This window comes from Lotus japonicus, chromosome 1, assembly GCF_012489685.1.
Source record: "Lotus japonicus ecotype B-129 chromosome 1, LjGifu_v1.2".
NCBI lineage: Eukaryota > Viridiplantae > Streptophyta > Magnoliopsida > Fabales > Fabaceae > Lotus > Lotus japonicus.
This window is the reverse complement of record NC_080041.1, coordinates 77,534,532-77,552,504: the sequence shown is the minus strand read 5'-3', so window position 1 is coordinate 77,552,504 and position 17,973 is coordinate 77,534,532. Positions and strand designations below refer to the sequence as shown.

The following is a 17,973-nucleotide window of genomic DNA, read 5'->3' as shown; positions in this document are numbered from 1 at the left end:
TTCTTTTCTTTTTTACTCTTCTGGTTTGGGCCACTGTCCAGCTTAAACAAACAAAAAAACCTCTCTAAAACTTACACCTTCTTTTCACAAAAATTTCATCCTTGAATTATATAAATCTTACTCCTAATTTAATATATTCAATTTTTTTTCTTAAGCAAAGTATCCTTACAAACAATAGCCGTGAAATCAATCATTCGATCCATGGTCAACACACTAAGCGGTAGGACTCGCCAATTGAATTCGATCTCTCAACGGCTTGCTTAAGAGATGAAGTGTTGAACCACTACGGTCTACGGGAACTTAGTTATCAATGTTTGAATCTGACTGGAATTATTTGTCTCAACATTTATCTTTTCCTTCCTCACACTCATAGATCAATAACCAAAATTCTAAAACAATAATTGTTCCTTTCTAATACAGACTAGAGTATAGCATAGCATACATACAAAATTGAATCAATTGATCATATATACAAAAAGAAGCCCTTCTATCCCCAAATATTTGGCATTTGCTGATCTGCGGTCTGACCAGGACTCATCGTTCTAGAGGAAAATGAGAATGACTAAAACCAAAACTTCAGGACATGTCAACATTACCCAACAGGGAGTCAAGGAGTGCAGCTTCTTCCTCCTGCGTGCAAGACAACACAAACCACAGAAATGAATAGTCTAATTCAATTACCAAAGGAAGTGTTGCTTGGGAAAAATAAAATCACATACCACCAAGGCATTAAATTCAGTCTCTTCATCTATGGCGCTCATGACAGCAGGATCCTGAAGCAATTCCTGTTCATAGAAGTTTAAAATTAAATTAGCAACCGTGCATCATGCTGATAATAAACCTTATGCTACACATTAGAAAATGAGAAAGTCTACACTGCACTTGTACCATTAGAGTGCACCAGTACAAAACAAATAAAGACCATTTGATTTAGTGCATGTTTGTAAATTTTTCTACAATTAATTCTAAAGCCAAAATCAATTCTGATGAGACGTTTCTGTAAGTAGTTTCAGAAAAGGAAAAGAGAAGCTGATCTAAACATGATATTACTAGACACGTTGAGATTGTTTGGAAATTTTGATACTGATTCTGCTGAGAAAGGAAACAGTAGCCAAATTATGTATCGTATTAATACTTACATCATCAGCAATTTGCAACATCCCGTTCTGATCCTGCACAATGGAAGGCTAAATCAGTTCTGTCGACTTTGGAACACTGGTTTCTCATGCCAATTAGGTTAATTGTGGGAAACAAGGGCAACTGAATTCTAAATTCTTATTAGTACTCTGAGCACAATCGACTGTGAAATGCATTTCATGTTCTCATACCAATCGAATAAACAGTGGGAACCTAGAGTACTTTCATCCAAAAATCTCAGTGGTATCCTGAGCAGTTTCCAGTGGACTATAAAATGCAACTGATACAGAACAGGTAGATTGATAGGATTAGAGGTAGGCCTATAGTGAATGTGTATGTTAGGAGGCCTACTAGGGATAAATAAACTGAATACTCAGTTAGGGGTTTGGGAGTAATAATGTGTTTGTTAAGGGACTTCAAGTCCAATTAGTAGAATAATTACAGAGAGACTATAAATAGCTGGTTAGCTGTTTAGTTAGTCAGTTTTTGGTTAGTTGGAATTGGCATAACTGAATTGTGGAATTCAGTTGGGTTCTTTCTATCTCTGTAACCGTTTCTGTTTCAGTTCAATAAGATTCTTCCCATTTCTGGAGAATTCTCATCTTGTTCCCAATTTCTCAAGGATCTTGATTACCAGTTCTAACACTGGTATCAGAGCACCGATCTTGGTGCCCTGATTCGCTTCCGCTGAAGGATTCGTGAACACCGGAAGAATTGTGGAGATGGTGACTACTCGCGCGGTGGCGCAGGTCGGAGACGAAGGTTCGACGGAGAAAGAGGAGCTTCGAGCTCGCATGGAGCTCAACGAAGCTAGAACCAAGCGCATTGAAGACGCGATTCAGGAAAACGAAGCCAGAGCAAAGAGAATTGAAGATTCGCTCTTCGCGGTTCTCACAAAATTGGGGATTTCCCCTGTTGAAGAAACCCTAGCTCGTGAAGTGCAAGCTGAGGACGGAGTCGACCCCAATCCCGAACGCGACAAAGGTAGCAGTAGCAGTAGATGGAGAAAATTGGAGATTCCAATCTTTGGAGGTGACGATGCTTACGGTTGGACTCACAAATTGGAGCGTTATTTTGCTTTGAGAGGAGTTGAGGAAGATGAACACATGCAAGCAACACTCTTGGCCTTGGAAGGGAAGGCTTTAAGCTGGTTCCAATGGTAGGAGAGGTGTAATCCTGCACCTACCTGGGAAGGGTTCAAGCTAGCTGTAATCAGAAGGTTTCAGCCTGCGATGGTACAAAATCCTTTTGAACTGTTGTTGTCCTTGAAGCAAACCAGTACTGTAGAAGCCTATGTTGAAGAATTCGAGAAGTATGTAGGTGCATTGAAAGAGATTGATCAAGACTTTGCCAAAGGAATCTTCTTGAATGGCTTGAAGGAGGAGGTTCGAGTGGAGGTAAAATTGTATGAACTCTCTTCTTTAACTGCTGTAATTCAGAAATCACTGATGATAGAACAGAAAAACTCAGTCTTGCATAAATCTAGCTCAAACAATTACTCCAAGCCTAGTAATTACAATAGGAGCAACACATTTAATAGAGTTGTAACTGTTGATGCTAAGGGACTTAGTGATAAGAAAACTGAGTCAGTAGCTGGAACTTCTAATACTGGTAATACTGGAATTACAAATACAATCAGAAGTGGAGATTATAGGCATCTCACTAGTGCTGAAATGAGAGACAAGAGGGAAAAGAAACTCTGCTTTAGATGTGATGAACCTTACAGCAGGGAGCACATATGCAAGAATAAGCAGTTGAGAATGATTATCATGGAGGAAGATGATGGAAGTGAGGGGGAGGAAGAGAACATGGATGTGGAACAATTTAAATCCATCCAATTGTCCATTTACTCCATGGCTGGCCTGACAACTGCTAAATCATGGAAGATTGCAGGAACTTTAAGGGGGCAATCTGTGGTAGTACTCATTGATTGTGGAGCTTCCCACAACTTCATTGCAGAGGAGACTGCCTTTCAGTTGCAAATTCCAGTGTTGGCTACTCCCAAATATGTGGTAGAAGTGGGGGATGGACACAAGGTCAAGTGTCAAGGAAAATGCTAGCAGCTAATGCTGGATGTGCAAGGAGTTGAAATCTTACAAGATTTCTATCTCTTTGGGCTGCAAGGGGTTGATTTGGTTTTAGGACTTGACTGGTTAGCAAGTCTAGGGAAGGTGAAGGCAGACTTTGGAAAATTGGAACTGTCTATCAAACAGGGGAACAAATGGATGAAGATTTCTGGTGATCCATCCCTGGCCAAAACTCAACTATCCCTGGGTTCTCTTATGCAAGTACTGAAAACTGAAGAGGAAGGGTTACTGCTACATTGTACAGGAGAAGTTTCAGAGAACAGGAAAGAAACAACAGTACCAGAGGAGCTTTTGAAGGTGCTGCAGCAAGCTAGTAATGTCTTTCAAGATCTTGAGGGACTACCACCTTCAAGGGTGCAAGACCATGCCATACACCTTAAGGAGGGGGCTGAGATTCCAAATTTAAGACCATACAAATGCCCTCATTTCCAGAAATCAGAAATAGAGAAGCTTGTTGGGGAAATGTTACAAGCTGGAATAATAAGACCTAGCATAAGTCCTTATTCTAGTCCTATTATTTTGGTGAAGAAGAAGGATGGAGGATGGAGGTTTTGTGTAGATTATAGGGCTTTGAATAAGATTACAATTCCTAATAAGTTCCCTATTCCTATTATTGAAGAGCTACTGGATGAGATTGGGGGAGCTCAAGTCTTTTCTAAGCTTGACCTCAAGTCTGGTTATCATCAAATTCGAATGAGGACTGAGGATATAGAAAAGACTGCATTCAAAACTCATGAAGGACACTATGAGTTCCTTGTAATGCCTTTTGGCCTTACAAATGCTCCCTCTACATTTCAAGCCTTAATGAATAAGGTTTTGAAACCATTTCTGAGGAAATTTGCTTTGGTTTTCTTTGATGATATTCTGGTATATAGCAGAGATATTACTGATCATGTTTCTCATTTGGGCCAAGTGTTGGAGGTTCTGGACTGAAATTCCTTAAAGGCCAACAGGAAGAAGTGTAGCTTTGGTCAAGGTAGCTTGGAATACTTAGGCCACATCATCTCAGGGCAAGGAGTTGCTGCAGATTTGAAGAAGGTGGAAGTCATGCAGCAGTGGCCTATTCCAAAGGATATCAAAGGGCTGAGAGGTTTCCTTGGTTTGACTGGATACTACAGGAAATTTGTGAAGGATTATGGCAAATTAGCCAGACCTTTGACTGACTTGACTAAAAAGGATGGTTTCAAATGGAGTGAGGAAGCTACCCATGCTTTTAATTCCTTGAAATCTGCCATGGTAGAGTTACCACTACTGGCTGTACCTGATTTTTCCAAGCAGTTTGTAATTGAAACTGATGCTTCCAGCAAGGGCTTAGGGGCAGTTCTAATGCAGGAGGGCAGACCCTTGGCTTATTGGAGTAAGGGCCTATCCAAGAGAACACAACAGAAGTCAGTCTATGAAAGAGAACTTATGGCACTAGTGCAGGCAGTACAGAGATGGAAGCACTATTTAATGGGAAGACATTTTGTGATAAAAACTGATCAGAGAAGCTTGAGGTTCTTGACTGACCAGAGGTTGTTCACTGATGAACAATTTAAATGGGCTGTGAAACTCATTGGATTGGACTTCGAAATTCAGTACAAGCCTGGGGTGGAGAACAAGGTTGCAGATGCATTATCCAGAAGAGATATGTATTGTGCTTTGTCTGTAATCAATAGTGAGGATACAGCAGCTTGGATTCAGGAGGTTGATCAGGATGAGGAGCTGCAACAAATCAAGCAAGCCTTGGTGGTTTCCCCAAATTCTCATTCTGGTTATTCCCTCAAGCAAGGCTTATTGCATTTCCAAGACAAATTGGTTCTGTCCAGCTCATCCAATAGAATTTCTCTTCTCATTGTTGAGTGCCATACAACACCTATTGGAGACCATTCTGGTTTGCTACGAACCTACAAGAGGAGTTCCAGTTTCCTCTATTGGAGGGGTATGAAAAAGGACATTCAGCAATTCATAGCTGAATGTGATGTCTGTCAGAAAAGTAAATATGCAACCTTGGCTCCAGTAGGCTTATTACAGCCATTACCCATCCCTACTCAGGTGTGGCAAGACATATCTATGGATTTTGTCACTGGGTTGCCTAGGGTAAGAGCTAAAGACACTATATTGGTGGTAGTGGACAGGTTAACAAAGTATGCTCACTTTCTTGCTTTGGGACACCCTTTTACAGCCTAGGATGTGGCCTTGCTTTTCACTTCTGAAGTGATCAGATTGCATGGTTTTCCCTCTTCCATTATCACTGACAGAGACCCAATTTTTTTGAGTAATTTCTAGAAGGAGCTCTTCAAGTTGTCAGGCACTTTGCTGAAGTTCAGCACTTCTTACCACCCTCAGACTGATGGCCAGACAGAGGTGGTAAATCGTTGCTTAGAAATCTATCTCAGGTGCTATGTGGGTCCTCATCCCAAGAGGTGGTTGGAAGGGTTGATGTGGGCAGAATATTGGTAGAACACTACCTACCATATTTCAGCTAGGATGACCCCTTTTAAGGCTCTCTATGGCAGAGACGCACCAGTCTTGATCAGGAGCTGTGACATTCCCTCCAAAATTGAGGATGTCAACCAGCTGGTCCAGCATAGAGATGAGCTGTTAAGTGAATTACAACAACATCTGCTTAAAGCTCAAGATTTAATGAAAGCTCAGGCAAATAAGCATAGAAGGGATGTGGTCTTTGCTGTAGAGGATTGGGTTTACTTGAAATTGCAGCCTTACAAGCTGAAGTCCTTGGCACATAGACCCTATGCTAAGCTGGCTGCTAGATACTATGGCCCTTACCAAGTGGTGGAAAGGATTGGGGAGGTGGCCTACAAATTAGCATTACCTGCTCATGCCAAGATCCATCCTGTCTTTCATGTTTCATTGTTGAAGCCAGCCCTCAAGCCTCAACAGCACCCTCAGCCACTCCCTCCCATGCTCAATGAGGAGTATGAATTAGAAGTGGAGCCTGCAGATCTGTTGGAATGGAGGAAAACTGCTCAAGGCCATTTGGAAGTTCTCATTTCTTGGCAGGGTCTCCCATCTTGTGAGAATTCCTGGGAATTAGCTACTGATATGTTGGCTGCTTTTCCTCAATTTCCCCTTGAGGACAAGGTCAATCTTTTAGGGGGGAGTATTGATAGGATTAGAGGTAGGCCTATAGTGAATGTGTATGTTAGGAGGCCTACTAGGGATAAATAAACTGAATACTCAGTTAGGGGTTTGGGAGTAATAATGTGTTTGTTAAGGGACTTCAAGTCCAATTAGTAGAATAATTACAGAGAGACTATAAATAGCTGGTTAGCTGTTTAGTTAGTCAGTTTTTGGTTAGTTGGAATTGGCATAACTGAATTGTGGAATTCAGTTGGGTTCTTTCTATCTCTGTAACCGTTTCTGTTTCAGTTCAATAAGATTCTTCCCATTTCTGGAGAATTCTCATCTTGTTCCCAATTTCTCAAGTATCTTGATTACCAGTTCTAACAGGTAGATGGACTGCTGCCATTGTTCAGCAGAGGCAATGGTTGCTGTAAGAAACTTGTGCATAGAAGCTTACCTTAGCAGCAACAAAAAGAAGTGGATCAGATGGTGTATATATCATGTAGTGTGCTCCTTCCTGCAACAATATGGTTATAAGTTAGCACAGCTAAATTCCAATGCTCATAGGTTAGTAACAAGCCAGAATTTTAGCAAACCTATAAGAATTAGACGATGGAAAATGCAAAAGAAATGTATCTTAATTCTAAACAAGCAGTATGATAAGGCTTTTATAAACTAAAACCTTCGTTTGTTCACCTTCATAAGTTTGCTCACATTTATTATTCCTAGTTATGTCAAGAACACTCCTTTCAAAAAATGAAACATATAAAATTGATTTCATAAAACCAGTCATTATTATGTGCATACTAGCAACTGATAAAATAACTCAGGCAATAGAATATTATTAACCCTTATTGTTACACGTGCAATAATTTCAAAACAACCAAATTCTATGAAGACAAACAGAAACAGAGGAGTTTTGTTTCTGTTAATGATAGACATTTCAGAAGTCAACAAAAGTATAATAAAATATTTGTGCAACTGAAGGTATATTACATGACTGAAGTGTGTAATTTCTACACCTTCGGTCGGCACACCATTGTCTTCATCATCTGCAAAATGTAAAGTATCGTCCATAAAATTTTGGGCACCCAATTGAAATGGTTATGCATTATATTTTCACATTAGCATTCCCTGAATATAGTAAGTTGATCATCGTACAAGGCTTACAACAAAAAGACAAAGTCAGGCAATAAATTGACAGTAGCTGCCTATATATTACCCTTTTATTTGATCTGTTTTAGATCAGACATGAAAGTGGGGGAATGAAAAATGAAAATTCAGTATGTAGAGCATGTATGGTATTCTTGTCCAAATCAGAAACACAATAATAAATCAATTGAAAAGGCATGAAAGGAAGATATCATTTTACCAATTAGCTATTCCTGGCCCAACTTACACATGAAGATTGAATAGCAGGGGAAAATAAAAGGCATCTCTACAAACTTAGGAGTCTGTTTGGTTAGAGAAAATGTTGTCTTTCTATTTCCTAGTTTTGCTGACACTTACAAAAATATCACACACCGTTTCCTGCTTTCAAATATTATTATGTTCTCCATTTTGTTGTTTTCATCATAATAATGTTTCAAAACAGGAAACAAAGTGAAGATTATTTTAGCATTTTTTGTAATTATCAGGGACAACAAAAATTGGAAACAGAAAAAGGTTTTTTCCAACCAAACAATCTCTAAATTCATCAGTTTTAGTTTTGGTAAAAGTAGATATAGCATTGTGACTAGTCAGTATTATAATTTTACTCTTACAAATTGTGAGAGTAATGGACAGATAAAATTATACTGACTCTGCTGATATTTATAAGTATAAGTAATTATTGTAATAGAAGTTAATAGCTTGCTCTTGAGGAGTGTCAAAAATATAAAGGAATAAACAGACTTGCGAGCAATCAATAAATCCTCAGCAGATCAATATACTTTTTATGGTTGTACACTAACAAACTTTCTTTCATTTTAAAGGGGACATCAATTTCTCTCACAATGTAATCAGGAAATATCACTGAGCTTATGAACATTTAGAACAAAAAGAAAGCAACACCTTCACAAAAAGATGGCTTAAAACCAAAGGGAAATGAACAAACAGCGGGACCAAGCTCTAACCAGGATGGAACTAGTACCCCATAAAATATATAACCTCTGCAACATAAACTGCCATGTGATGAACTAGTAAATCTTCCATAGACCATAACAATTGTCTTCTGATGTCAGAAACACAAGACATCATTATTTTAGTGAAAAGGACAAGCAAAGAAATCCTTGCCTGCATGAAAGTCAAATATGCTCTCTTCTGTGTAACAAAAACCGCCACGAGCTGTATAACAGTACCTAACATGGGCCAGAAAGAAATATTTAGTAACCAAACACAATGCTTACAGATCTGAATCAAGAGAAGAGACAGACATACCCACTATGAACCAGATACATGCGTATCTTGGCAAGTGCATAAGCAGCAGCAGGCAGAATAGACTCAAGTGCCTCATCAATGACCTAAAAAGAGAACGAAAAAATAAAAATTTGAATAAAGCTTCAATAACAACTACTACGACAACAAGCCTTTTTTCCATTTAAGTGAGATCAACTACATGAATGCATATAATCAAAACGACACCCTCATGTTTCGACAAAATAACCGTTGAACTCAATCAAATTGTATGTACATTTCATAAAGATTCGAAAACATTTTAAATTAGCCTCTCAATCACCTAACACAGCCCTCACTCGTGACTAGCTATGTAACAGTTGGCCAGAAAGCATGACAAGCAATGAAGTTGGGAATGAAGCTTCACCAGGAAATAAAAGGGAAATGTCCTTTTTTCCGCATTATAAGCAATTAGTGAAAGCAGGAGGATACTTGAGGGCTTTAACAAGAATGACTTGTAACAACATGATATCAATGTCAAGACTAATTGTGCTATTTTTTTAAAGTTTTGTTCAAAATCTCAATAAAATCGAATCCTAAATCAAGATTCGATGCACCAGCATCATTGAACATACAAATAAATAGAGACTTAGAATTTGGAATAGAAACTTACATCTGACCATCCAACACCAGTGCTCTGTAAAATTTGGATAGGCCTGCAGTAAAATTCCCACACTCTAAAGTCAATAAATAACAAAATAAAGGGTCACCCAAATTCTGAAATTCTAGTATGTACATTCACACAAGGCCTGAGATTCAACCCTACCAAAATTTCAACTTACATGTCAACCGGGCAAAGCAGCACACATTCATCACCTTTAGAACTAGTGAACACTCTCCTTATGACACACTCTAATGGAAGCTGGTTCACAGGATCAATCTGCAATTCAAACAATGCTAAAACTCTTAACATTCTAATTTCTTGCAATAACAACATTGCTATCAAATTTCAATGACATGAAATGAGGAAATCATCATGATTCATGAATAGTCACAACTGGAGAAAGCAAGCAAAACTCACCAGTGTGGCGAGCCGGTCTTTGGAAGACGAGAGAAGCTTGCCGGTGTCGTCTACAACGAACCCAGCTGGCGGTTTGGGAAGTGAAGTAGGAACCGGAGGCGGAGAGGAAGTTGAAGTTGAAGTTGAAGTGGAAATGGAATCAACAGCGCCGCCTCCACCGCCATTGGCACGCTTGATATTGTGCTTGTTGTTGTTGTTGTTGTTTCTGTTGGAGGAGGAAGAGGAACGGTTTTTGGGTGGGACGGTGTGGGACTTGGAGGCAAAGCAGATACCACGGTGGAGTCTCAGCCTCAGCCTAGGGATTCGGAGTGAGAACCGTGCTTGGTTGAGGTTGGAGTGAAGAGAGGAGAATTCAGCTCTGATAATGGTGGAGGGGAAACCATTCAAGGTTGGTGCCGCCATTTCTGTTGCACTCTACCTTTGCTAGTGCGAGTACAAATACAAATAGATATCTCAAAGAGACTCATGCTATCTACTAGTACTAGTACTAGTTATGATGATTAGATTTGATATTAGTGTTAGATTTGTTTAACCATTTTCTACCCCACTTTTTCTCTTCTTAACACTTCATATCATCTTCTCTCTCCAATTCAACAAACTTTCAACAATTACCCACTCCAATGGTTTTATTTAACTCTCAACACCCTACCCCACCACTCACCCTACCCCACCACTTTTTTATTTCACATTTTTATTTAATTTTATATTTTTGTTTTTATAATTACATAAAATTACAATTATCGATTTAAATTAAATTAAAACAATAAACACTTAACAATTTATTTATTTTTTTAAAATATAGACTATAATTTTTTTTTTCTTAACTTAAAATGCAAGACAACAAACTAAGCATACAAGAATTTATTTTATTTTCTTAAAATAAAATGCAAGACAACAAACTAAGCACACAATATCTTAAAATGCAAGACAAGGAAAAACTAAGCACACAACACACAAATAACGTAAATAGTACGATACAAATCATCTTCAATCCTGAGACATTCCAAACTTTGCCCATATGTGCTTCACTAGATCTGCTTGCAGTTCATGATGAACATTTGAATCACGCAACTCGGATCTAGCACGCACATGATTTGCAAAAGCGGGTAAAACCTCGGTCGAGTATGGTTGTTGTGTACTAGATCCACCTTCCCCAGATTGCTCAAAATCGGTCCAACGTTGAGCATATGAATCTCGTTCATCCTCGACAATCATATTATGTAATATGATGCATGACCTCATAATGATACTCAAGTCATCTATGTTCCACAAGCGAGCTGGTTCACGGATGATTTTAAAACGAGCTTGAAGAACTCCAAATGCACGTTCGATGTCCTTCCGACATCCCTCCTGAACTTTTGCAAATAACTTATCGGGTTCACTTTGAGGAAGTCTAATCGTTTTGACGAAAGTTGGATAAGAAGGATAGATACCATCGGCTAGATAGTATGCCATATTATAGGGACATTGATTCACAAAGAAATTCACAGCTGGAGCCTTTCCCTGTTCCACGTCATCAAACACTGGTGACCGATCTAGAACGTTTATGTCGCTCAACGTTCCAGGACATCCAAAAAAGGCATGCCAGATCCATAGGTCATAAGTTGCAACTGCTTCAAGAATAACTGTTGTGGTTCCCTTATCCCCTCTAGTAAATTGACCTTCCCATGCTTTAGGACAATTTTTCCACTCCCAGTGCATGCAGTCAATACTCCCGATCATGCCTGGGAACCCCCACATGTCATTAGCATGTAGTATTCTTTGCAGGTCTTCTTGGGTTGGTGCTCTCAGGTACTGTTGCTCATACAATCGTATGATTCCTTTACAGAATCTACGTAAACACTCCAATGTTGTAGTACCTCCAATTTTGATGTACTCATCGACCGCATCTGCTGCCACACCATATGCTAACATTCGCATTGCTGTGGTACATTTTGCTAAGGGTGATATACCTTGTTTATTGGCTGCATCAACGCGTTGGGTGAAGTAGTTATCACTACTTGAAAGGTCATCAACGATTCGAAGGAAAAGATGTTTTTGCATCCGGTACCGACGACGAATCATTGCATCGTCATATGTAGGCTCATTGGCAAAGTAGTCGCCAATTAGCCTCTGGTTTGCCGCTGTATGATCTCTACCGAGATATTTTCTACTACGAGGTGCAGTATCTTCTCGAATTTTTCTTCGACGCTCTCTAAATCGGTTGAGTACATAAGCTTCTTCAATTTGACTATTTTGAATGTATGCTGCAAGATCAAAAGGACACTCAGATGGATCCATTTTTTTGTGAAATTTGAAGTAGATTGGAAGAGATTTGGGATATTGGTACATCAATGGATCTATGAGTCCATATAAGTAGGTACATTGAATGGTGGTTGAGTGCCGGATTTGAAATAAGTTATCAACCATAGTTAATTATCGGAAAAGGACAAGATTCGAATTGAGTGGTACATATTCAAACACAGTTACCCGAGAATTATAAAAGCCAAACACTACTGACCTAACACCACGGGCAAATTATTAAAGCAAACACTACAGACTTGAAACCACTGGTGGATTTGAAATAAGTTATCAACCAGAGTTAATTATCGGAAAAGGACAAGATTCGAATTGAGTGGTACATATTCAAACACAGTTACCCATACATTAAAGCAAACATTACATAGCTGTCACCACTTGAAAATTATTAAAGCAAACATTAAAGCAAACACTACAGACTTCACACCACTGACAAGTTTGACCGAATACAGACAAAGACTCGCTTGAAATTAATTTCCAAATAGCTCTTTGGACAACTGCTCTAACAACTCTTTCTTACGGTCACTGAGATGATCTTCCGAAGTTAGCTTTAGATACATACTAACTTTCTTAGCATTAGTCTTCTCTTTCATCGCATTAGTCTTCTCTTTCATCAATTCGTTAGTCTCTGCTTGCACCGATGCTATCTTGTCCAATCGTTCAAGCTCTTTCTCCTTGAAATGGATATAAGAATCCCACTCTTTGTCCACCACCTCGTCGGCATCTTCTCTAATTTTCTTTTTACTCTTTTTTTTAGCTGCCTCCCTACCCATTGGACGAGGAATTGATCCTATAGAGTTTGAGCCACTTGCATCACTGTCGTGTGATCTCTTAGATCCACTACTTCTCGAGCCACTATTTCCTCCTACCTGACTACAAAAACGTGGTTGATCACGGAGAACGCGCCATTCTTCCATCAAAGTAAATTGACCAATCTTCCCACTTGCGTATAATTCCTGCGCTCTTGCGATAACATCATCCTCCGACCAACCGCTTCGGTTCTCACGCTTAGCGCTATCATAAGCGCCAATCCATTTACCCAGTCTTGTGTTCATATAATTCCAACGGTTTCGGCAGGCAACCCAATCGCGCGGAGGATCGAATGAGCAATGCTCATTACAATACTCAGCAATATCTCTCCAAAATGTTTCTCCTTTCTGGTTTCTTCCGACAACACTGTTTGTTCCACAATTAATCCACCCACTAATTAGCACTAGATTTTGTGCAGTGTTCCATGCGGGTAAATAGGCTTTTTTGCTCTTAGGAGTGATTTCATTGACTTCATTATCAGCTGACCCGCCACCAAGATTGACTTGTGTTGAAAATTCCGGAAATTCCGGTACATCAACACTCGGAAAATTTTCAGGAACCACTGGCATATAACCACTAGACTAAGGTGTTTGAGATGAATATCTCACAGATCCATAAGATGGATGAGAGTTTGGAACAATTGATGACTGGTTAAAATTTTGTATGTTTTGAGGAGGTTGGTACGAATATTGATTCAGATCTGGATAATTGTTTGGATTTCGAGGACGTTGGTTGGAGATTTGATGTGGGACTTGATAATAGTTTGGATTTTGAGGACGTTGGTTGAACAATTGATGTGTGACTTGATAATTGGTGGGATTTTGAGGACGTTGGTAAGAAATTTGATTTGGATCTTCATAGTTGTTGTGGTTTTGGTTGTAAAATGGGTTGTTTGAAGAATTCTGGGTGTTGAAATGGGGATTGTTGGGATCCATTTCAATACAAATGCTAATAGATAGATAAATAAGATGGTGAGAGAGATAATAAGAGAGTGAAAAAACTTGGTTTTTTTTTTCTGTGTCCAAATCAAACGAACCAAGTCTCTATTTATAGAGAAAAAAAAATCATGAATTTTGGTATATTTTTTTTTCAGAAAATATTTTTTTTGATGAAATAATTGAGTTCAAAAGATAAGGAAAAACGAAATCCGGATTGACCAACCAGAGGCAGCCACGTGGCACGCGCCTTGTCTGGGCGTGCAGGACACGCGCCTGCGGTGGCCACTGGCCTCGCGCCACGTGGCACACCGCAGGCTCTTTCAACATGTTTAAAATCTTCAACAAATTCACCCTCTCTCTCCCCTTTCAACCAATTTCAACAAACCATTAAACCTATTCAACACAATTCAACACACTTCAACAAAGGATTCAACCATCCATTGTGGATGGTCTTACAAAACACACTCTTAACACGTTTATGCGGTTGATTTAATTTTCTAAGTAGTGAGAAAAATGACTTTGGACTTTTAAAAGATTAAACTAATCACAAAAAGTGCATTGAAGAGTGTTTTTCTTAACCAAAAAATAATAAAAAGTTATCCAAAAAAATCAACATTTTACCAAGTTGGGGATCATCTTGATGGGATGCTAATGTTCAATGGAAATCTCCTCATTTAAGGCGAGTCATGTCTCTTCATTGCAAGTAAAGACGGATGTCTCTTGTTGGATGGTAGTGGATTGAACGTGAACCTCTTGAGTTATTATTCCCATTGATAACTTGGTCGAAGGGAAATGTCTATTTGTCTCATTTCCCAAACTACATTGACATACAAATGACCGACTAGATAACCAAATGGGATCCTAAGAGCTCGGAAACCATGACCATTAGTAGTGAATAGCTGCTCGGAACGCCTAAAAGAAATTAAGATAATCATTAACACATTTAATATGTAATAAACCATGTAAAAATTTCATAACAACAAGAAATCCAAGAGGTCGTCGAAAAGATCTATAAGAAGACAAAAGGAATTAAGAGAAAGATGTCTCACCTCTAATCCTAAGTTATGGTTTGTGCTTGGTAACTTAACCACCCGCCTGGGACTCCCAGAGGTTAGGGAGAATTTTGGCGCCCAGCATGGTGGTTAGGCAGAACTTACCCACCTTCATTCACCAAGAACTTGTGCCTGCGTAAAAGTCATGTCAGGGAACACAACATGACACCACAAGCCCAAGTGAACACGATTGCAGCTGAGAAGGGTAAGGCTAAGGCAACCTCTATAGAGTTATTGGAAGAGGATTTCCAACTTTTTTCCGCTACCATTATGAAGGAACCCAATCGTGACAAATACATGAATGTACAATTCGACATGTATGATGGAAGCACTAACTGTGACCAACACTTTCCATTGTTGAAAACCAAAATGTCGGTTCACGGAGCTAACAAATTCCTAAGTGAAAACTCTTTTGAGGGACTTTGTCAAAGTCATCTCTGACATGGTTCATTAATCTACCAACCCATTGCATAGTTGGTTTTGGAGATTTCTCCAGCAAAATCATAGACCACTTCTCCATGCAACAAAGCAAAGAGGATGACCCTAGGAGGCCTTTTCAATACGAAGTAGAAACTTGAAGAGTCGCTCCCGAGGTTCCTTGGCCGATTCAACATTTCCTCCATTCACTTGGCAAGAAAACCTATTTTTTGTGCGTGTTAGGATGCTAGCACTCACAGCTGGCTTAAGGTCAAGAGATTTCAACAAGACCCCAATAGGCTCGATGAAGGAAAGTCGTGAAAGAGCAACATGGTTCATTAAGAATGAAGATGGTGAAGCCTAGAAGATAGCTAGAAAAACGACTAAGATAAATAGGAACTCAATGACTAGAGAAAGAAGGGAAGAAGAGAGAATATAGAACCAAAGGAAGACTTGGGAGCGCAAGCCTTCCAAACAGACTAAAGGAAGGCAATCAAGACCAAGGTTCCCTAAGTGAAGAGAACTCTTTGATGACCCGAGGTTTATTCTATGTTTATCGAGTCCTTCTTGTTTCTATCTTTTCCTTTTTGAGTCATTTATTGAGTTTTAAGTCAAGTTGAGTCCCTTTTTATTTCATAATTGCATCTGCATTAGTTTAGGTGTTTTTAATCAATTTATTTAGTCTTTTTATTAGTTTTGTTAGAGAGTAATTCCTATGGTCAGTTTTGAGCTGAAGTCCTTTGAGTTCATGAGTGTTGATTGCACATTGGGGGTTTTATTTGCTGAATTGAAGGAAAGGATGGTGAATTATCATGATTAATGACATGTTCCAATGAGTTATATGTTGTTTTGATGGTTTCTTGAGATTCTTTTCCGGTTTGATAGGTTTTTGATGGCTAATGATGATGGTTGAAAGCTAAGTTAAGAGCCATGATGATAGGAGAAGTGGGAGTTACAAAATTGAAGAAAAATCAGATGAGCCACGCATGTGCGCCATGTATCCCACGCACATGCGTGGAGCTCCTGTTAGAAAAACCTGATGCCCACGCATGTGCGCCGTCTGATCCCGTCTGATCCACGCACATGCATGGTGGCAAAATCTGATGCTGCGAACTGTGCGATTTTGAGCGTTTTGCCCACGCATGCGTGGATTACCGCTGGAAACTCTATAAATAGGGATTTTGTTATTTCTTTTAGGGACCTTTGTAATTTCTGAGCAAAACTTAAGTTCTAGTTTCTTGGAGCTTGTGGGAGGCTTCTTGGCACTCTTGATTCAGGTTTTTTGCTTTTTTAATTTGCATTATGAATTTCATAGCCATGCTTGGCTAGTTTCTCTTTGTACTTTGGGTGAAGTGAACCTTAGTTCTGATTATGGTTTAAACTTCTTATTTTCTTATATGAATAAAGTTTCTTTTCCATGTATCTTTTCTCTGAATCAATATTCTCTTGAGTGCACACAAGTGTTTTGCTTTCTTCTTGCACAACGGAAGTTGGTGAGGATTAAGGGACTTGGGATTAGATTGATTTGTTTGCTATCACTTAGGAATAAGGGTAGAGACTTATTGTGTTGGCCTGAACTTATAAACTTCATTCTTCAATTGAATTGACTAGGCACTAAGGCATTAGGTTTGACAAATGAAATTGAATGATTTACTTGATTAAGGAATTAACAAGTAGAGGTAGAGGCTATAACATCATGGATAAGGATTCTGAACTTCATATAAGAATTTGATTTGAGAACCATAATTGGACTAAGTGGAGCTTTGTCCAGGGTACTTCTTTATCTGAATTATAATTCTTGCTCTTCATCACAAGTGTGTTAAACACAACAAACCCTCAAACTTATATTGCTTTCTTTTTCACATTCTGAACACAAAACTCTTAGAAGCAATTGATGAACAACTATCCCTGTGGTTCGACAATCTTTTGTATTACTTCGATCAATCCGTACACTTGCGAAATTGCTATCACTCTTCACTTGTGAACACAAACAAGTCACAAAATATTCAAGGAAGCATTTCAAACACAACTTTTGTGCTAACCCCCATTGGAAAAAAATAATAATATTGGTCCTGACAAGGACAAGTGTTGTGTATTAATTAGACAGCCGGGCATGATATAAAAGATTGTATATCTCTCCAATAGGAGATATAGAGGACCATCAATGAGGGGCACATGAAGCAATGCATAGGTAAAAGGAAGGACGAAAACTCAAGTAAGGGAACAAGATCTGAGCAAGGGGAAAGATGTTGGAGGAAAACTTGAGTGACATAGACCCGAAAGCTAACGAGGTAATGTCCACAATTGTAGGAGGATTCATATAGGAAGGCGAGAGTATCTCTAGTTGGAAGATGTATGCTAAGTCAATTATGTTGATAAGTATCGTTGGATTCAGTTTTGAACATCCTCAAATCACATTCACCCTAACAAAAAATTGAGGGAATTTCTCCCCACAAGGGAGACCACATAGTGGTCATTTTAAACAGTTACAAATTTAAAAGAGTGCTCATTGACCAGGGGATTTCTATGGATATAATGTATTTGGGAGCCTTCCAAAAACTAGGTCTCCTCAAAGAAAGATTACAACCCTACAAAGGAGTATTGGTTGGCTTCTCAGAAGAAGAGGCTACGGTTTACAGTTACATCGAGCTTTAAATGACCTTTGGAGTATGAGAGTCAGCAAGGACATTGCCAATAAAGTATCTCATGGGGAA

The 17,973-nt window shown here is 39.0% G+C and overlaps 1 protein-coding gene across 1 annotated transcript; it reads right to left on the bottom strand.

Moving 5' to 3' along the window:
• Positions 1 to 273: 273 nt before the first annotated feature.
• LOC130713982 (uncharacterized) lies at positions 274 to 10,207 on the bottom strand. The gene is made up of 10 exons (XM_057563836.1): positions 9,745 to 10,207; positions 9,506 to 9,603; positions 9,337 to 9,379; positions 8,709 to 8,791; positions 8,565 to 8,629; positions 7,287 to 7,342; positions 6,748 to 6,807; positions 1,140 to 1,172; positions 720 to 785; positions 274 to 630 (listed from the first exon to the last, which is right to left on the bottom strand). The coding sequence occupies exons 1-10, from the start codon at positions 10,144 to 10,146 to the stop codon at positions 577 to 579; spliced, it is 960 nt and encodes a 319-aa protein (XP_057419819.1). The 5' UTR covers positions 10,147 to 10,207; the 3' UTR covers positions 274 to 576.
• Positions 10,208 to 17,973: the final 7,766 nt, after the last annotated feature.

What these genes read in the sequence shown, in the direction of transcription:
- LOC130713982 (XM_057563836.1), bottom strand. Translation starts at nt 10,146, where the DNA reads ATGGCGGCACCAACCTTGAATGGTTTCCCCTCCACCATTATCAGAGCT. An exon ending in CATATTTGACTTTCATGCAG is followed by an intron (nt 7,343 to 8,564) that starts GCAAGGATTTCT and finishes TACATTTTGCAG; the next exon opens with ATGATGAAGACAATGGTGTG. An exon ending in TTCTTTTTGTTGCTGCTAAG is followed by an intron (nt 1,173 to 6,747) that starts GTAAGCTTCTAT and finishes TCCATTGTGCAG; the next exon opens with GATCAGAACGGGATGTTGCA.